General features: G+C 37.1%; 1 protein-coding gene across 1 annotated transcript in view; it reads left to right on the forward strand.

Moving 5' to 3' along the window:
- Positions 1-15572, forward strand: part of LOC124605086 (eukaryotic translation initiation factor 3 subunit A) — a 22533-nt gene continuing 6961 nt past the window's right edge. Inside the window, exon 1 of the mRNA XM_047136536.1 lies at positions 1-275. Coding sequence (XP_046992492.1) covers positions 131-275 — 145 coding nt within the window. The 5' untranslated portion in view covers positions 1-130. The remainder of the gene's footprint in view (positions 276-15572) is intronic.

The raw sequence follows: 15572 nt of genomic DNA on the forward strand, positions 1-15572 counted from the left end.
TCGATAAACGCAAGCGGAAAAAAAATCTATCGAGAAAGAATAATCCAGAATCTGCATTCGTATTGAAAGCTGAGTCGATATTTGCACTATTATCTAATTAAATGGATTCAGAAAATTAAACGATTGCTAAATGTTTCAATATTTTGGCAGCATCTACAGCTTCGCATTATTACGGAACTTAAAAGTTGAAGTCGAGTGTTCAATTCATAGTTCGCAGAACGCAGTCTTTGGTGTAACATCCTTGGTTTTCGGCCATTTTACCCGAGTAGAAAGAGGTAGGAATTTAGGAGTATTTCCTAAGTTAAAAGTAGGAAAGACGTTAACTGATTCTTAGGTAATGATCTCCGGTGTTTTTACGCTTTCCCCTGAATGATATGTGCCACAGTAAACAATTAAACTGCATGAACAATTCATTTGTAATAACAGGGAGTACTATTGATCAGCACCTTGCTTCATATTGCTGCAAAGATTATTTGGATAACATGATAGCAAGAAACGTTTAGTGACGATAAGTTTTTTTTTCTTTATTTTGGTTATTTAAGCCTTACTTAACTGCAGTGTACCCTCTATCCAACTTAGTCGGTAGAACGTAAATGCATTGGTAGTGAACCACCGTATTCCAGTGCGGGAAGAAAGTTTTGAAAGGTACTTTGTTGTGTAGTTTGCGTCGTTTACTCGTTTTTAGAATTGTTTAAATTATCGCTAGTGACTTGGAGGAAATCTGCAGCTTTCAAAGAGGTTCCGGCATTCCAAAATTGTATTTCTTCTTCGTGGATTAATTGATGCCTATGAAGTTTTATTATGTTTTCAGGCACAAAAAATCGTTAGACTAAACGTAACATATTACGCAAACAGCCCCTAAACGTAATGAACTTCGTGTTGCACGACTATTAAGTGTGCTACACCAGTCGTTTTGAAGATTTGTGTATGCTGACGAGTAGCTCAACTGCAGTAAAATATGGTAATGATGTCACGCGATTTTTGCTTGTCACAGGGTCTTAACGTTTGCTCCAGTTTAAATTTCTTCCCTATGTTTTCCGATTTTTGGGTTGCGTTAATTTGTCTACTTCGTAGGTGGAATCCATTTAGTCATCAATCACTCCTCAATTCAGCCGTTTTGTACGTGTGGCACGAGATGGGAAGTGCAAGTAAAAGAACTTGAATTTTCTTTTCACAGCGTTGATGATGAATCAACTGTTGAACGCCTTTTATGCAGTCCTATTTTATGTTATCCAGATTGATTCTTACAACAAAGTTCTGGAAGTTAAATTTTGTTGTAGTACATGTTTTGGCATTCATTTCCAAAAAGTTTTGCAGAATCAGTTTGTGCAGAACTTTGATTTATCGATCACATATAAAATAGTTTTTGATGTATGTAACAACACAGTTGGAATCACCTTATTAGAAACCATTTCTGCCATCTATGCGTTTTAACACACAATCTTTTATATGGAGGTGAAGTATGCTGCAGAGAAATGTGATTTCTGGATATAGTTTTACTTCTGCAGATTTCATTCAACATGTAGAATCACTTTAAATCCTCAAATTAAAAACTAAATTCTCTCTCATCAGAGAGGCTGCAAGCAAAAGTGTGTGTGTGTGTGTGTGTGTGTGTGTGTGTGTGTGTGTGTGTGTGTGTGTGTGTGTGTATTGTGGAAAATAGTAAAGATAACAATCTGACTATACATGCAATTTTGCAAATATTCATTAGTATTAACTGAAATAAGTGTATACTGTGCAACTTTAATAATTAACTTCTTTCTACTGTAGGCCATTGCACCCTAATATAATTTATTTACTCATTTATTCATCGTTCGACCATTTGGCACAACAGTATGATACATCTGATAAAATGTACTACTTTTTTTCTGACATGGACAGTGCGAGATTGATGATTTTTGATCTTGCTGTTGTTGATTATAAAGTTGGTTATTGGATTTTTGTATATATTGATATATATTCATTGGTTTTGCCATATTGTCGAACCATCTGATGCATGATTTGTTATGTTCACTTCCTACCTTTCACTACATAAATAGTTACTAACTGCAGCTGAGCCTGTTAAGTGCACTTTTACTCCCAGTGGCCCGCAGTTCACAAACTGCACAATGGATCCAAGGCTGTAAGAAAAGTGTCTAATGTGTAACAAAGTTACTCATTTACTGCCAGTACAGAATACATAAGTCCAGTTGTCTTTGATGTAATTATTTAGTGTATACATAGTAACATCATCCTCCGATTCTAAATGTTATAGGGGTCTCATCGTGGAAAGTTCACAAATTTTCCAGATCTAGGAACAAACCATTGTGTGTTTGTTTTGTAAGTGGATAAAGCTTTCATGTACAAAAGTGATAATTATAAATGAGATACACATTTTTGGGAACCAAGTGAAAGGACCTCAAATATATAGTAACAAAAGTTTTTTTTTTTTTTTACTGTGGAGTCTTTAAAATATCTCAACAGTAGTTTCAATAACTTACCTTAAAATTAGATAACTTCTTGATTTTGTAATCAAAAACGTAAGTTTTTGTTCAGAAATAGTCCAAAAGGACATGAACAACCTTGACTGGAGAGATAGTTGGATGTAAAGGTAAGAAAAAGAACATTTGCATTAACTCTGAGGCCATAATGTACTTCATATCCTCTAATGGTGTGGTAAAATGTGCGGCATTGTTCAGCATTTGTGGTATGTAATGAGTTCCACTTGTTGGATTTTGTGGCCTTGTGGTGGAATGTCTTGCTAGAGGCTTAATTAGACATCTGTGTCTTAGTGGTAGTGGTTGGATATGTTTTTCAACCTCTGAGGTAAACATCTGGGTTCATTCCATATCAATTCAACCAATTTGAGAAAATGTTCCAGCTGATAGTCTCAGATTTAGTGGGAATTTAGCACACCAATGCTACCAAGTGTGGAACACTCATGTAACTCATGTACAAAATTTTAAGTTCCCCTGCCAATTAGTTCAGAATTACGGCTTTGGAAAGAAGGTGGCGGGACCCAGAATTTGCAACCCACATCTGGCAATCTACCTTCAGACCCAAATTTAGGTCTTAATAACTTTGGAACTATTCCGCACAGTCCAGTGAAATTTTTACAACCCAGTAACATCCACATAGAGAACACTCACTATGAATCAAAACACCAACAACATATTTCTGAGGAAAATAAAAAATTCCAAAATGTGATTTAAAAAAATGTAATATGTTAAAAGGTACATATTGTAGGTGCCCTCTATGCCAAATATAATTTTTGTGGTAAGCTTAATGTCTAATCTTTCCCATATGTCACACGAACAGAGTTACCTGCACACAAAATACAAAAATTTGAAAAATTACCTGAAAAACGTGGATTTTCGAAGTGTGGTAGCACAAGAGGGACAAGTGATATCCAAGGCAAATTTCAAACACTGCATAAGTCGACCATAATATAGTATGTGGCAAAATTTCAACTTGTTATTGCAAGGCATTTGTTTCCAATAAAAGTTGACAGAGATGTATTTGGTTGCGTTTCTTTTAACACGATTTAGCAAGTAATAGTGATAATGCAGACAGCTTGCTTCAGATAAAGCTGCAGCAATTGTTGGGAACCATCAGGCAACAAAGTTAAACAATGGTAGTTTTCAGGGACATAATGGGTCATTGTTAGGCAGGAACAACAAAGGAAACAAGCAACAATTACAGGGTACTCATGTTTTTAAGATTCTAGTTCAGACTGGTCAGTACTGTTGTGGAAAGTCAGTATGGAGGCAGAAGAATGTAGTAGTGGTGCATTTGTTCAAACAAGTAGCAGTCTTGGTAGAGCACAAGCATCTGAATGTCATAAAACAACATAAGGAACAAAATGTGGCATTCACTTTTTACTATATGATCTGGATGAATCGGACCAAGATTTGTTGCTATGGAGATCTGGGATACACCCTGTGGGCACAAGAAGTACAGTTCTAGGAAACTTTAGTGTTTATAATCATATGAAAGTGTTTCTGGATAAGTATTCTTTCCTTTAAAGAAGTTGTTTTGATCCATTTCGGATTCATAAGAAGACAGTGAAGTGTAGCCTCAGAGAAATTGATATAAAATCAGTATTGAAAGTGAATCAGTGCACGGGACTTAACTTGAAACCAGGTCAAAAGTTATGTTCCAGATGTGTTACAGTGCTAAAAAATGGAGAATATTCTGATAATTTACATGACAGTGACGAAGAGTATCAGCCACCTACAACCACAGCGGACGAGCAATTAAATACTTCAGAGACTGCCCTTGGTTTGTCTCTCATGAAGACACACAAAGTTGGGAAAAGAGACAGGTCCAGCTATGATAGAAGAAAACTACAAGAAGCTTAAATGGAATTAAAACACAAAATAGCTGACACTAATGGTGGAAGAGGAAGAACTATGTGCTCCAAAGGAACAGAAATCATGCCAGAAATCTTCTGATTTGGACAAAATTGTGCATCATTTGAAAGAAAAATGCGTCATATCCACACGCCAGAAAAAAAGTGGCTATTCTTACCCTTGCACCTTCTAGCTGGTCTATTGACTACACTGCAAAGGAATTCAATGTTTCTACATACATGGAAAAGGAAGCTAGGAAAATAAAAGCAACCCAAGGAGTGCTTCCACAACTTCAGCAGGCTCAGGGTAAGCAATTGAGTTCAGAAATAAAGGTGCTAGTGTCAAAGTTTAATGAAAATAATGACTACTGCCAAATAATGCCTGGAAAAAAGACTATGTGATGGTGAAAATGGGAAATGTACGTGTACAGATGCAAAAAAGACTGCTGCTATGCAACATATCAGAACTGTATGTAGAATTCAAGGAAAAGTATCCCAATGCCAAAGTAGGTTTATCATCATTTTTCAATCTTCGGCCAAAATGGGTTGTGCCTGTAAGTGCAAGGGGCACACACAATGTTTGTGTATGTGTGATCCATCAAAATGCTAAGCTGATGTTCTTGCAGAACACATGAATAACGAACTGTATGGTGAACTCCTTATGGATGACGATGAACTTGTTTCTTATAAACAATGGACACACATGGATCGCACAAGTCTTGGAACAAAGCAAAGTACAGTGGAAGATTTTGTTGAAATGTGTTGTCAAAAACCAGACAAACTGACCACACACAGCTTCACAGCAACAGCACAATCAGTGTATCTCCAGTTTTGTAAGGATAATTTGAAACAAGATGAAATTATAGTAAATACTAGACTTTTCTGAAAATTATGAATTTATAGTTCAAGATGCCATCCAAGGATATCATTGGGACAACAGTCAAACAACTCTCCAGCCATTTGTGATTTACTATAGAGGTGAATCAGGTGATGTGTCTGTCATGAACCTTTGCGTTTTTAGTGACTATTTAATTCATGATGCCATTGCAGTTCATGCCAACTTTCGCACTGTCATGGCATATGTGAAAAACTAGCTGCCTCACATACATTTTGCGAAATACTTCAGTGATGGGGCAGCTAGTCAGTACAAAAACTGTAAAAATCTCAAAAATTTATGCATGCATTACCATGATTTTCAGATACAAGCAGAATGGAATTTTTTCGCAACAAGTCATGGTAAAAATGTATGTGATGGTATTGGTGCTACCATTAAGCGCATGGCATCACGAGCTAGTCTGCAGCACCCAATAGGTCGTCACATTCTAACACCTTTTCAATTATTTACATGGGTACAGAAAAATATCTCTCTCATACAATCATTCTGTTTCGAAAGATGAGGTGAAATCAGTCAAAGAGTGGCTAAAAAGCAGACTAGAACACATTAAAACTGTTGCAGGCACAAGGAGCCATCATCACTTCTCTCCAGAGAACTCTGACACTGTGCAGGTGAGCAGACTGTCCGGTTATAACTATAGGTTCATGCACAACATGTGTCTTCACAGTGTGTCTGACACAGGATTCAGAATCAAAAGCAGCAACATACAACCAGGTCGCTATGTTATTGCTGTTTAGGATGACAAATGGTACTTAGGATGTGTTGCAGAGTGCTGTGAAGCAGAAGGTGATGTATTTGTGAACTTCATGGCACCAGCAAGATCATTTCATTGGCCAAGTTTGGCATATAGGTGTTGGATTCATTTTTAACATATTCTTACGACAGTTCCAGTTCCTACCAGTGTCAGGAAGACAGTATAATTTGCCACTCAATGTACAGAGTACAGTAGATAAAGTGTGGGAGAACTTCTGTTCAAAGCACAATTGACTGGTTTTTAGCAGTTAAGGTGCAGTAAACATTAATGATAGGTTGTGTTAATCTGTCTGTATGTTGTTGCTTAGTGATTAAACAGTTGTGGGAGAGGGGAAATACGGAAGCGTCCGATCCCACCCGTCTGCTTTGACCCATGACGTCACAAATATGGCGGAAACTAAAACACACACACACTTTCCACAAGAAGCCTAATGACACTAACGGGAAAAGCGCGGGAAATGGGGTGTTTTGGGTGGGGGGGCAAACTAAATATAAACAAATTTAGACGCCTTGCGTAGCTACAACGTGTAAGTGAAGACAGCCATGCATGAATACCCACCCACCTCCCCAGGGGTCGTAACCCCGGCAACCCATAGAAGATAAAGATGCTTCAGTAGCTGATTAGTGTTTTTTGTCTTCTTAAAAAAAAAATCTCTCGGGATAGAACGAACAGATCAGAAAGATAAATATAATAAACTAAAACAGAAATTCGAGGAAACAGATAATTAAAATAAGTAATAAGTGTTTTTAAATTAAAAAAAAAATCTCACGAGATAGAACGAACAGATCAGAAAAGTAAATAAAATAAGATAAAACAGAACTGGAGACAACTACACTCAAACCAAACTCCGCGCCGTCATGATGTCACACACGACAACACCCTTACGTCACGGGTCAAAGCCGACGCGTGGGATCGGACGCTTCTGTCGACCCGGGAGGGGATAAGAAGAGGCAGAACAGTTTACGATATGTTTTCACAAAATTCTGTTGTGGTACAAAATTCTGTTGTGGTACAATCGCCTCATCACCAAATATCTCTGTCAACTTCCATTGTACACAAATGTCTTGCAATAACATGCTGAAATTTTGAGATATATATCATTATGGTCTACTTATGCAGTGTGTGAAATTTGGCTTGGGTACCATTTGTCCCTTTTGTGCTACCACTCTTAGAAAATCCGTGTTTTTTCAGGTAATTTTTCAAATTTTTGTGTGTATGTAACTCAGTTTTTGTGACTAATATGGGCATGATGAGTTCTGTGTGTGTATAGGCCACTTTAAGCTTACCACAAAAAATTCATACCTTTTTCGAGTGAATTATATTTGGCATAGAGGGCACCTACAATATGTACCTTTTAACGTATTACATTTTTTAATCACACTTTGGAATTTTTTATCTTCCCTCAGAAATATGTTGTTGGTGTTTTGATTCATAGAGTGTGTTCTCTAAGTGGATGTTACTGGGTTGTAAAAATTTCACTGGACTGTGTGGAATAGTTCCAAAGTTATTAAGACCTGAAGTTGGGTCTGAAGGTAGATTGCCAGATGCGGGTTGCAATTTCTGGGTCATGCCACCTTCTTTCACAAGTCATAATTCTGGAACTAATTGGCAGGGGAAACTAATACTTTGTACGTGAGTGTTCCACACATGGTAGAATTACGGTACTGACTTTCAGTCAAATCTGAGACTGAGCTGGAGCCCCTGGTTGAACTGACATGGAATGACCCATTGTTTAGTGACAATTATTTTTACCACTAGCTTCCAAATGGTCGGATGTGATAGTGGAACTTTAGGTCTGGTGATAAAGAGTTTATAGTATGGTGCAAGGTGCTGTTGCATACGATCAAGGCATGACTAAATTAAATTTAAGGAATAAGTTGGAGAGTATGCATTACTGGTAATGTGTGTAACTCATAATGCATTGGGATTACCTATACAAAGGAAGAAAGAACATTTTGTAGAGAAAAATGTTCTTTTTCAAGAGAGGGTTGACTTTCGCCAAAATGTTGCTATTGAAAGAGCGGAAAGAATGACAGTGAGCATGAAGCCTATAAAGGAGCTGAATAGTGTAATTGCTCTTGCAACAAATTATATAGACTATGGAGCTAAGTGCAGTAGGAGAAGTATTTGCAATTATCCACAAATGTGGTAATGTGTTTTATAATGTTGGAACTAAAGAAATAATAAAATAAAGTTCACATTAAAACAAAGGCATACTTTGAATATAGGAAATTTTCTACTTTATTTTAAACTTTGAGTTGATTTTACTCAAGTGTACAGACTGAAGGTGGGACTCGCACAACTATAAATTATGTCTTTCTTCCAAAATTTTGGTGCAATATTGTGGAAACCAGGGGCCTGTTCTTGGCAATCATCTATGTGCCAAGGAATATTGTTAACATTTTGACTTCTGTGGACAAGTGAACTTGCCATCCTTTGCTGTTTCCCAGTGCTGTGGATGCATTTTGTGTGTGATCTGTGGGTTGATGTGTTTACATGTCCCATTCCACCTGCCCCCTCACTGCAGAGGACAAGTTTAAGCCTGCTGAGTCACAGGAACCTGCAGGTTCCAGACGTGTCAACAAGCAGAGAATAATTTCCGCACTGTTCTTTCCCTTAGACTTTCAGTGTTCCAGTTACATGGTTCATGTGCATTTACGTTTGTTACTGTGGGCTCTTATTCTAGATTTTGACTAGGCATTCTGTGGTTTTTCTCAGTATGAATTTAACATTTTCAGGGAGGTAATTGTCACGTTACTGCATTTGTGTGGGTTGAAAGATGATGGAGATACTAGGAGTGATAGTGTTTATGTATGGTCTTACATTGTAGCAGTGTTGAGTCTTCAGCAGAAGCTCAAAATAATTGTACTCAGCCCTATACATCACCTGGTAACAGCACGCTAGTTTGACACTTCTACAAAATATGAAGTTGGCAGATGTTCAGAATCGGATGAATCGGAATATGATAGCAAAACACTTTGGAACAGTGCAAACCTTAGTGTCATTTTTGATTGGAAACAGATAAATTTCCAGCCATTAAAGCATGCATTTGATGAGTCGGTTTCATGGCGCAAATGTCATCTGGTTAATGACTTGAGCATTGTATATTTTTTTATAATACTCTGTCAGAAGGCCTATTACATTTTATGGCAGATGAAAGACGTTGATTTTGTGTATACACAAAGGAATATACTTGTGAATCTATGCATTCTTGATTGTCAAGGCAGAATGATACTGGATTTGAAGAACTTTGTTTTGTTGCTATTTATCTTGTAATGGATCAAAGTAAAAAAGTTGAAAACGATTATTGGTCCATACTTATAGCCAGACAACTCCAGTTTTCAGCAAAATAATGTCCCGATGCCGTTTTATTTTACTTTCGAAAATCGCTACACTTCAGTAGCAGGTGTGGCGTCACAGGTGGTGACAGTTTATTTAAAATTAGGAATTTTGTTGATAAAAGTTTGTACAATGTTTCACAGCACATTTAGTCCATAACAGAAGCTTTGTTTTGATGAAAGTGGACCAAGCAGCGAGGTCATCGGTTCCATCAGATTAGGGAAGGATGGGGAAGGAAGTCAGCCATGCCCTTTCAAAGGAACCATTCCGGCATTTGCCTGAAGCGGTTTAGGGAAATCATGGAAAACCTAAATCAGGATGGCCGGACTTGGGTTTGAACCATCATCCTCTCGAATGCAAGTCCAGTGTGCTAACTACTGCGCCACCTCGCTCAGTAGTGGCTATGTGATAACACTTAAGAGACCATATTTTGAGCAGGGACATCTCCACGATGGTACTAATTTCCAGACCTGGATCTCTGGCTTCACAACTGTGGAACAGCCGTAAGCACAACTGTTCAGACAACAGGCGCAACATAACAAAACTGTAGAGGTAACTGAAGTGAGGAGAACAAAACTACAGAGGTGACTGAAGTGAGGAGAAACTGAGTTTGTTATGTGAAAAGTCAATAAATCTCAGTGTACTGTAGTTTAAAACTAAAGTTTACTGTTGTGACATACTACTGTGTGGAAGTGTGTGAAATGATTTATGAAACTTTCATTTGTTTTCTGGATTAGTGAATTTTAAAAGCTAATGCTTGCCAAAGGTCAATTACAGTGCAAAAAAATGGCACTTGTAGAGTTTCACCTATTTTTCATTAGGGATATTTTAGTAAAATATGGAACAGAATACAGAAAAGCCGGCAGACAGACGCTCCAATAACGAGAATCCTCTTTAAGATTTACCGAAAGCCATTTTTCAGGTGGTATTGTGAATGAACATTTAAAGTCAAGTTTGCTAATGCACTAACGTGTTGTTTCCACAAAACAAAGTGCTCTGGGAAGCCAGAAACCAATGCAAAAATTGGAATGTACCATTATATGTATGCTGTCTCGGAAAGAAGCATTACTAATCTGGAACTAAAACCAATAGTTGAAATGACCACTCATGAATAAATTATTTAAAAAGGAGATAAAATTGGAAATGTAAAAAAATTTTTAAAACAGAAATATATTTTTAACTTCATAAGTGCCAGTCGAAAGCCAGGATCAGAAAGCATGGAAAAATAGATACAGGGGTTGTTCAAAAAGTATCCAACCTTGTTTTTCATTGTTGAAACAAACAACAATGGTATCGGGGCAGGTGCACTGCAGCATACAAAAAATAGTGTCCCTAATATTGTGTAGATAAGTCATAGATCTAGATGGAGGAACTTTAACTGTTGCCCATGGCAGACCTTATTTCATGTGTATACGAAAAAGAGGCACAATTGAACATGTTATGAGGCTACAATGACTTCAGTAGTGATATATAGCAGTAATATCAAAACGTGTAAGGTTTTACATGTTGTCTTAACAATCCTGGTAACTGCATAGATATGTAATCATACCAGGTTAGTTCTTAACTTGCATGTTATTTCTAAATAGAGTTCATCTATAGGTACCGTTGTGCTTTTACTTTTCCTTGTAGATTTCATTGACTGTAATGAATACCTTATAATTGGAGAATTTTTACTGATGTAATAGTTGTGGCATATATTTTGTCACTGTTGGTGTATTGTTTTCTGTCATTGATCTCTTGTTTTTGTGTGAAATCTTGATAAGTATATTCACTTAATAAATGCAGGAAATATTTTGTTTTCTACTAGTCCGTATTAACATGACCATGAAAATGAGATTTTTGTCTATTGCTCAAAGATGTAAGGGGTCAAATGTTTTGGTTATTCCTTTGCGTATCAACCATTTGTGTATCTTCTGAATGAACTGGCATACTGTAGCTATCGCACAGTAAAGGGTTGTAATTTAAATGCTGCACACTGCTTCTAGCCCACAGGCAAATTGAGCAAATCAAATTGGTTCCTTTGTATTATGATGGTGTAGAGTGATTATTAAGTGGCTTGATAAACACTATTTGTTATTGGGTGATTCCTGAGAAAACGTGATTTTTTTTTAAGATGATATTCTCAGGGAACTTAGAAATTTTTTATTTCCATACTACGTGTTACTGAGACCCTGAGGTTCAAAGTTATTGTATGCAGAAAACTGCAAAAACTGGTTTTTAGTTGTTTCTGCACCTTTGGTTGCAATTATTAAAATAACTAGCCATAGCAAATGCCTCAGATTTTAAGTGTACATTCTGTAGATTATTGATCTAGAAACACTTTTTCCCCAGTTTTCGAAAATCTGTGTCGGTTGTCAAGTTACACACGAAAAACTTTGATTTCCAGCATGTTAAAAGTACTGATTGTGGATATGACCATGTCTATGATGCCTATTAATGGCAAATCATTGAAATTTTTACCGTATATGCTTAAGATGATTTTATCTGTTTTGAGATCATTGTATGTTACAGAGATCCAGAGGTTCAAAGTTACTGTACTTATGCAAGTAATATCTGGTCTCAGGTGTAAATATAGTCTTCACTCAAATAGTGAACACATGGCAAGGGTTCTAGGGTCATCGCAAGGGTTCTGAGGTCACTAGACTGTTATTAATCAACGTTTTTTTCACCACTAAAACTTGAAGTGCTCTCTCTGCATAGTGGGCACTTCACACCTGTACAAACACTGTATGCCCAAAGCTGTACTGCAGTGAGAAAAATGGACAAAAACGGTCGTAATATGCCTGAAAACTTACATTGACTGCGAAACATTATGTAAAACTGTAAGGACTGAAAATTCAGTAAAATATTTCTAACAACATAAAAAACATAATCTGGGTGTTTTTGATGAACAAAGTATCCAGGAAAAAATGTAAAGCAAACAATTTTGTTTTAATCTTATATTATGCACACTTACTTGTTGTTCATATGTGAAAGTATGTAAAGCGTAGTTTACATGATGACATTGGCTTGCGCCACTCGTTGCGTGGAATGAGTTGTACACAAATTGTTTCATATTTGTTTGTAGACACGGCGAAACCAGTACACACTTCAGTTTCGTCGTTTTGTGGGTTCTTGAGTCGTGTCTGAAATGAAAGTTTTGGTAGCTGAATGTCAGACCAGTTGTGATGAAGTTAAAAGCTTGTTGCGTGGAATCGCTGCATAAGGAAAAAAAATAAGGAACTTGCTTCCATTTGTGACTAGATGAAGAAAAGACGTCAGCTCGGTTGCTGATATAATTTATAATGGAAGACCCAAGAAGTTCTTTTAATTATCTTAGAATGTCACCAGAACTGTTCACGTTTCTTCTAAATAGAGTTAATTATGCGATACGGAATAAAGATACGTAATACATGAAGCACTGTTTCCAGAACTTAAATTACTTATCACATTGTGTGCATTACAATCGAGAATACTTGATAAGATGCTGTTTTAGTGGTGAGGGCGCGTTTTCTTTAACACCAATAATTACTAACATTAATAGTAATAATTATTAACATAAACTGCAGTAATTATTTGAAGCACATTGCATTAAGGAGAGAATGGTTTGCAAACTACTCTCTTGAAGGTAGATCTCTACAGCGGCAATATTTCAAAATTCAAACGTATGTGAATGGGGAACACTGCTGCGACGTTTTAAATAGATGAATATTGAATAAAGGATGCAGCTTCTTTGTTTGCGTAGCCTTCTCTTGTCAACAATATTCCTTAAAAAAAATGAATCTGCCAACTCAAACAATGGGATTTTAGTCTTGTAGACGAGAGCATTTCCACAGCTAGAATTACATTTGCTTTTATTTTTCTTAATTCAGTTGTATATGTGCTCCTAATTCAATAAATTTTGTCCTGCACCTCAGATACTGTCAAACTATCTTATGTTATGATCGCATGTGAAGGTCTCAGGAGCAGCAACATGTTGCTTATTTTTGTAATCAGCATCACTGAAATCCCACAAATACCTATGCAAAGCACAGATGTCTACGCTCTACCAACACACAACCACAAAACTCGTGCAACTAGTGTTGCCAAAGTTGGAACACGCCGAAAGTGTTTAGTTTCAACAACGAGTTGCGCAAACGCGTGGCGCGCATGCACAGTAGCCAGTAGTGCAGTCGCCTGCAATCTAGTGTCGTTGTGTAAACTAGGCTTAAATCTGTAACTTTACTGACTGATAGTCTCTCTATATAAGCAGAAAAATGCTCCTGTTGGAGCACAAAAGTGGTGAATACATTCCTATTGAAAAGACTGATAGGAAAAATGGGGAACCAGCTGCCTCAGTCCTAATTCATACTTCCTCACCGAAAATTATGGCATGCTAACATAAACTTTTTTGTGGTTATAGACAGTGAAGATGGAAGGATAGTGCGAGTGGGAGGACGAGAGAAAGGAGATGGTAATGTGAGGAAGAAAAAATGGCAGTAAAATAGAAAGGGAGATGGATGGACACAGAAGCAGTGGGAGCAAAAGAGGAGACAGTGGAAATGAAAAATTCAAATTGATGGAGACCATACATTAGCTTGGGAGGAGGAGGAGGAGGGGGGGGGGGGGGGTCTGGATTCTCCCAGACCTACGTGCTTTAAGACTTGGGCATAGGGGGAGGGTGTGTTTGGGACTGAAATGTTAAACACATGGACATAAGTGAAAAAATAGTGTTTGGGCACCCAGAATTTTTGAGCTTCTGAGGTATGGTGAAGACACTGGCAGTGGGAAAGAAAGATGAAAGGAGTTGGTGTGAGAGAGAGGAGACAGTGGATTGGGCTATACTGTAAATCAGTGGGAAAAAAAGACATTGGGGTGTAAAGAGAGACAGGGTAAAGGAATTTAGAAACTTCTGTGAATATGTTTGCAAGCAAACTTTTTGATAGGAAGGCAGAATAAAGAGTGAGACAGATGGTTTCCCTCTTTTCCGTCAGTCTTTTTTAAAGAGGAACATATTCACATCTTCCGTGCGCCGACAGGAACATTTTTCTGCTGGTGTTGTTTGGTCAATGCCAAGAGACTTGACCAAAGGAAGAGGGAGAACACCAGATTTCTTAGGGAAAATATTCTGCATGATTATTCTCCCTCCTCCTCCTTACGTTTCACTTGATTTTCTCAGTTTTTTCTCCCTAGAAGAGTACACAGTTGATACTGATGAACTGTGAGGAAAATTGGGTGAAGTTTCTTACACAGTGTGGATCTAAATACAGGTAATTTTACGTCACAACTTGTATTTAGTGTACATGAAAAAACATGCCTTGTGTAGTTGGTGGCAGATATATGGGGTTGAAATCTGAATGATCTACTAACTTCAGCTTAGTTGCTTTGTGTGGAAAAAAAGAAGTAAAGAAATTGAAGGAAATTTAACCCCACAACAGTTATACAAGAAAGTTGCTACCTAACATGTCGGGGAAGATTTAGAAATACCTTTAGTAGCTGAGAACAGCTAAGTGAGAGTAAAATAGTGTTTGCTTACCTGGTTACTTATTCATCTTGGAAGAAACTTAAATGAAGCATTTCTTAAGTAATAGGGCTTAATTGGTATATATTGGTTTACAGGGCAGAACATTAAATTTTTGCTATATTTATAGTTCATTACCCTGTTTCTTTTCCCTTCTCTTGATTTTTCATTATCATTTTCTTCACCATGACCACCACCACTAAGTTCTGTATTTTCTATTATAATACTTCTTTAACTTCTTGAGACTGGTGTATGTATGTTCTCGGACCAGAAATATTCAAAAAGAAAAATGCATTCACTTTGAGTACACTTGCAGGTCACCAATTTGTCAGTAAACTGTAAATAGTTCATTTTAAGTAAACATAACCTAATTTTAATGATGGAGAGAGGAACATAATTTATACTTCATGTGCAGTTTACATGCACCATTGCGTTATTATTCCTCTTTCCAATGTTTATAATCCTTAAACGGTAACAAATTTTATTTCAATGAATTGCCTTTATGGTTAATGTAAAGTAGCTCTGCTTGTAAATATTTTACTGAGCATATGGTTACGAGTAGCGTAGAACACAGGCAGCATAGTAATTTGAGGCCTATTTTGTAGGAGTGAACTTTTAATTGAAAGACATTTTTAATTTGTTCCACTGCTTTCCAAAGTGACCTGCTGGACTGCCTGCTGTTTGGTGGTGGACATTGGTGTCATTGCTCTTATGTGAAAATTGTCTCGTCGAAATTTCTTTCTGTGCTACTGATAAATCTGTCCTTTCACTGTCA

This window comes from Schistocerca americana, chromosome 3 (assembly GCF_021461395.2).
Source record: "Schistocerca americana isolate TAMUIC-IGC-003095 chromosome 3, iqSchAmer2.1, whole genome shotgun sequence".
NCBI lineage: Eukaryota > Metazoa > Arthropoda > Insecta > Orthoptera > Acrididae > Schistocerca > Schistocerca americana.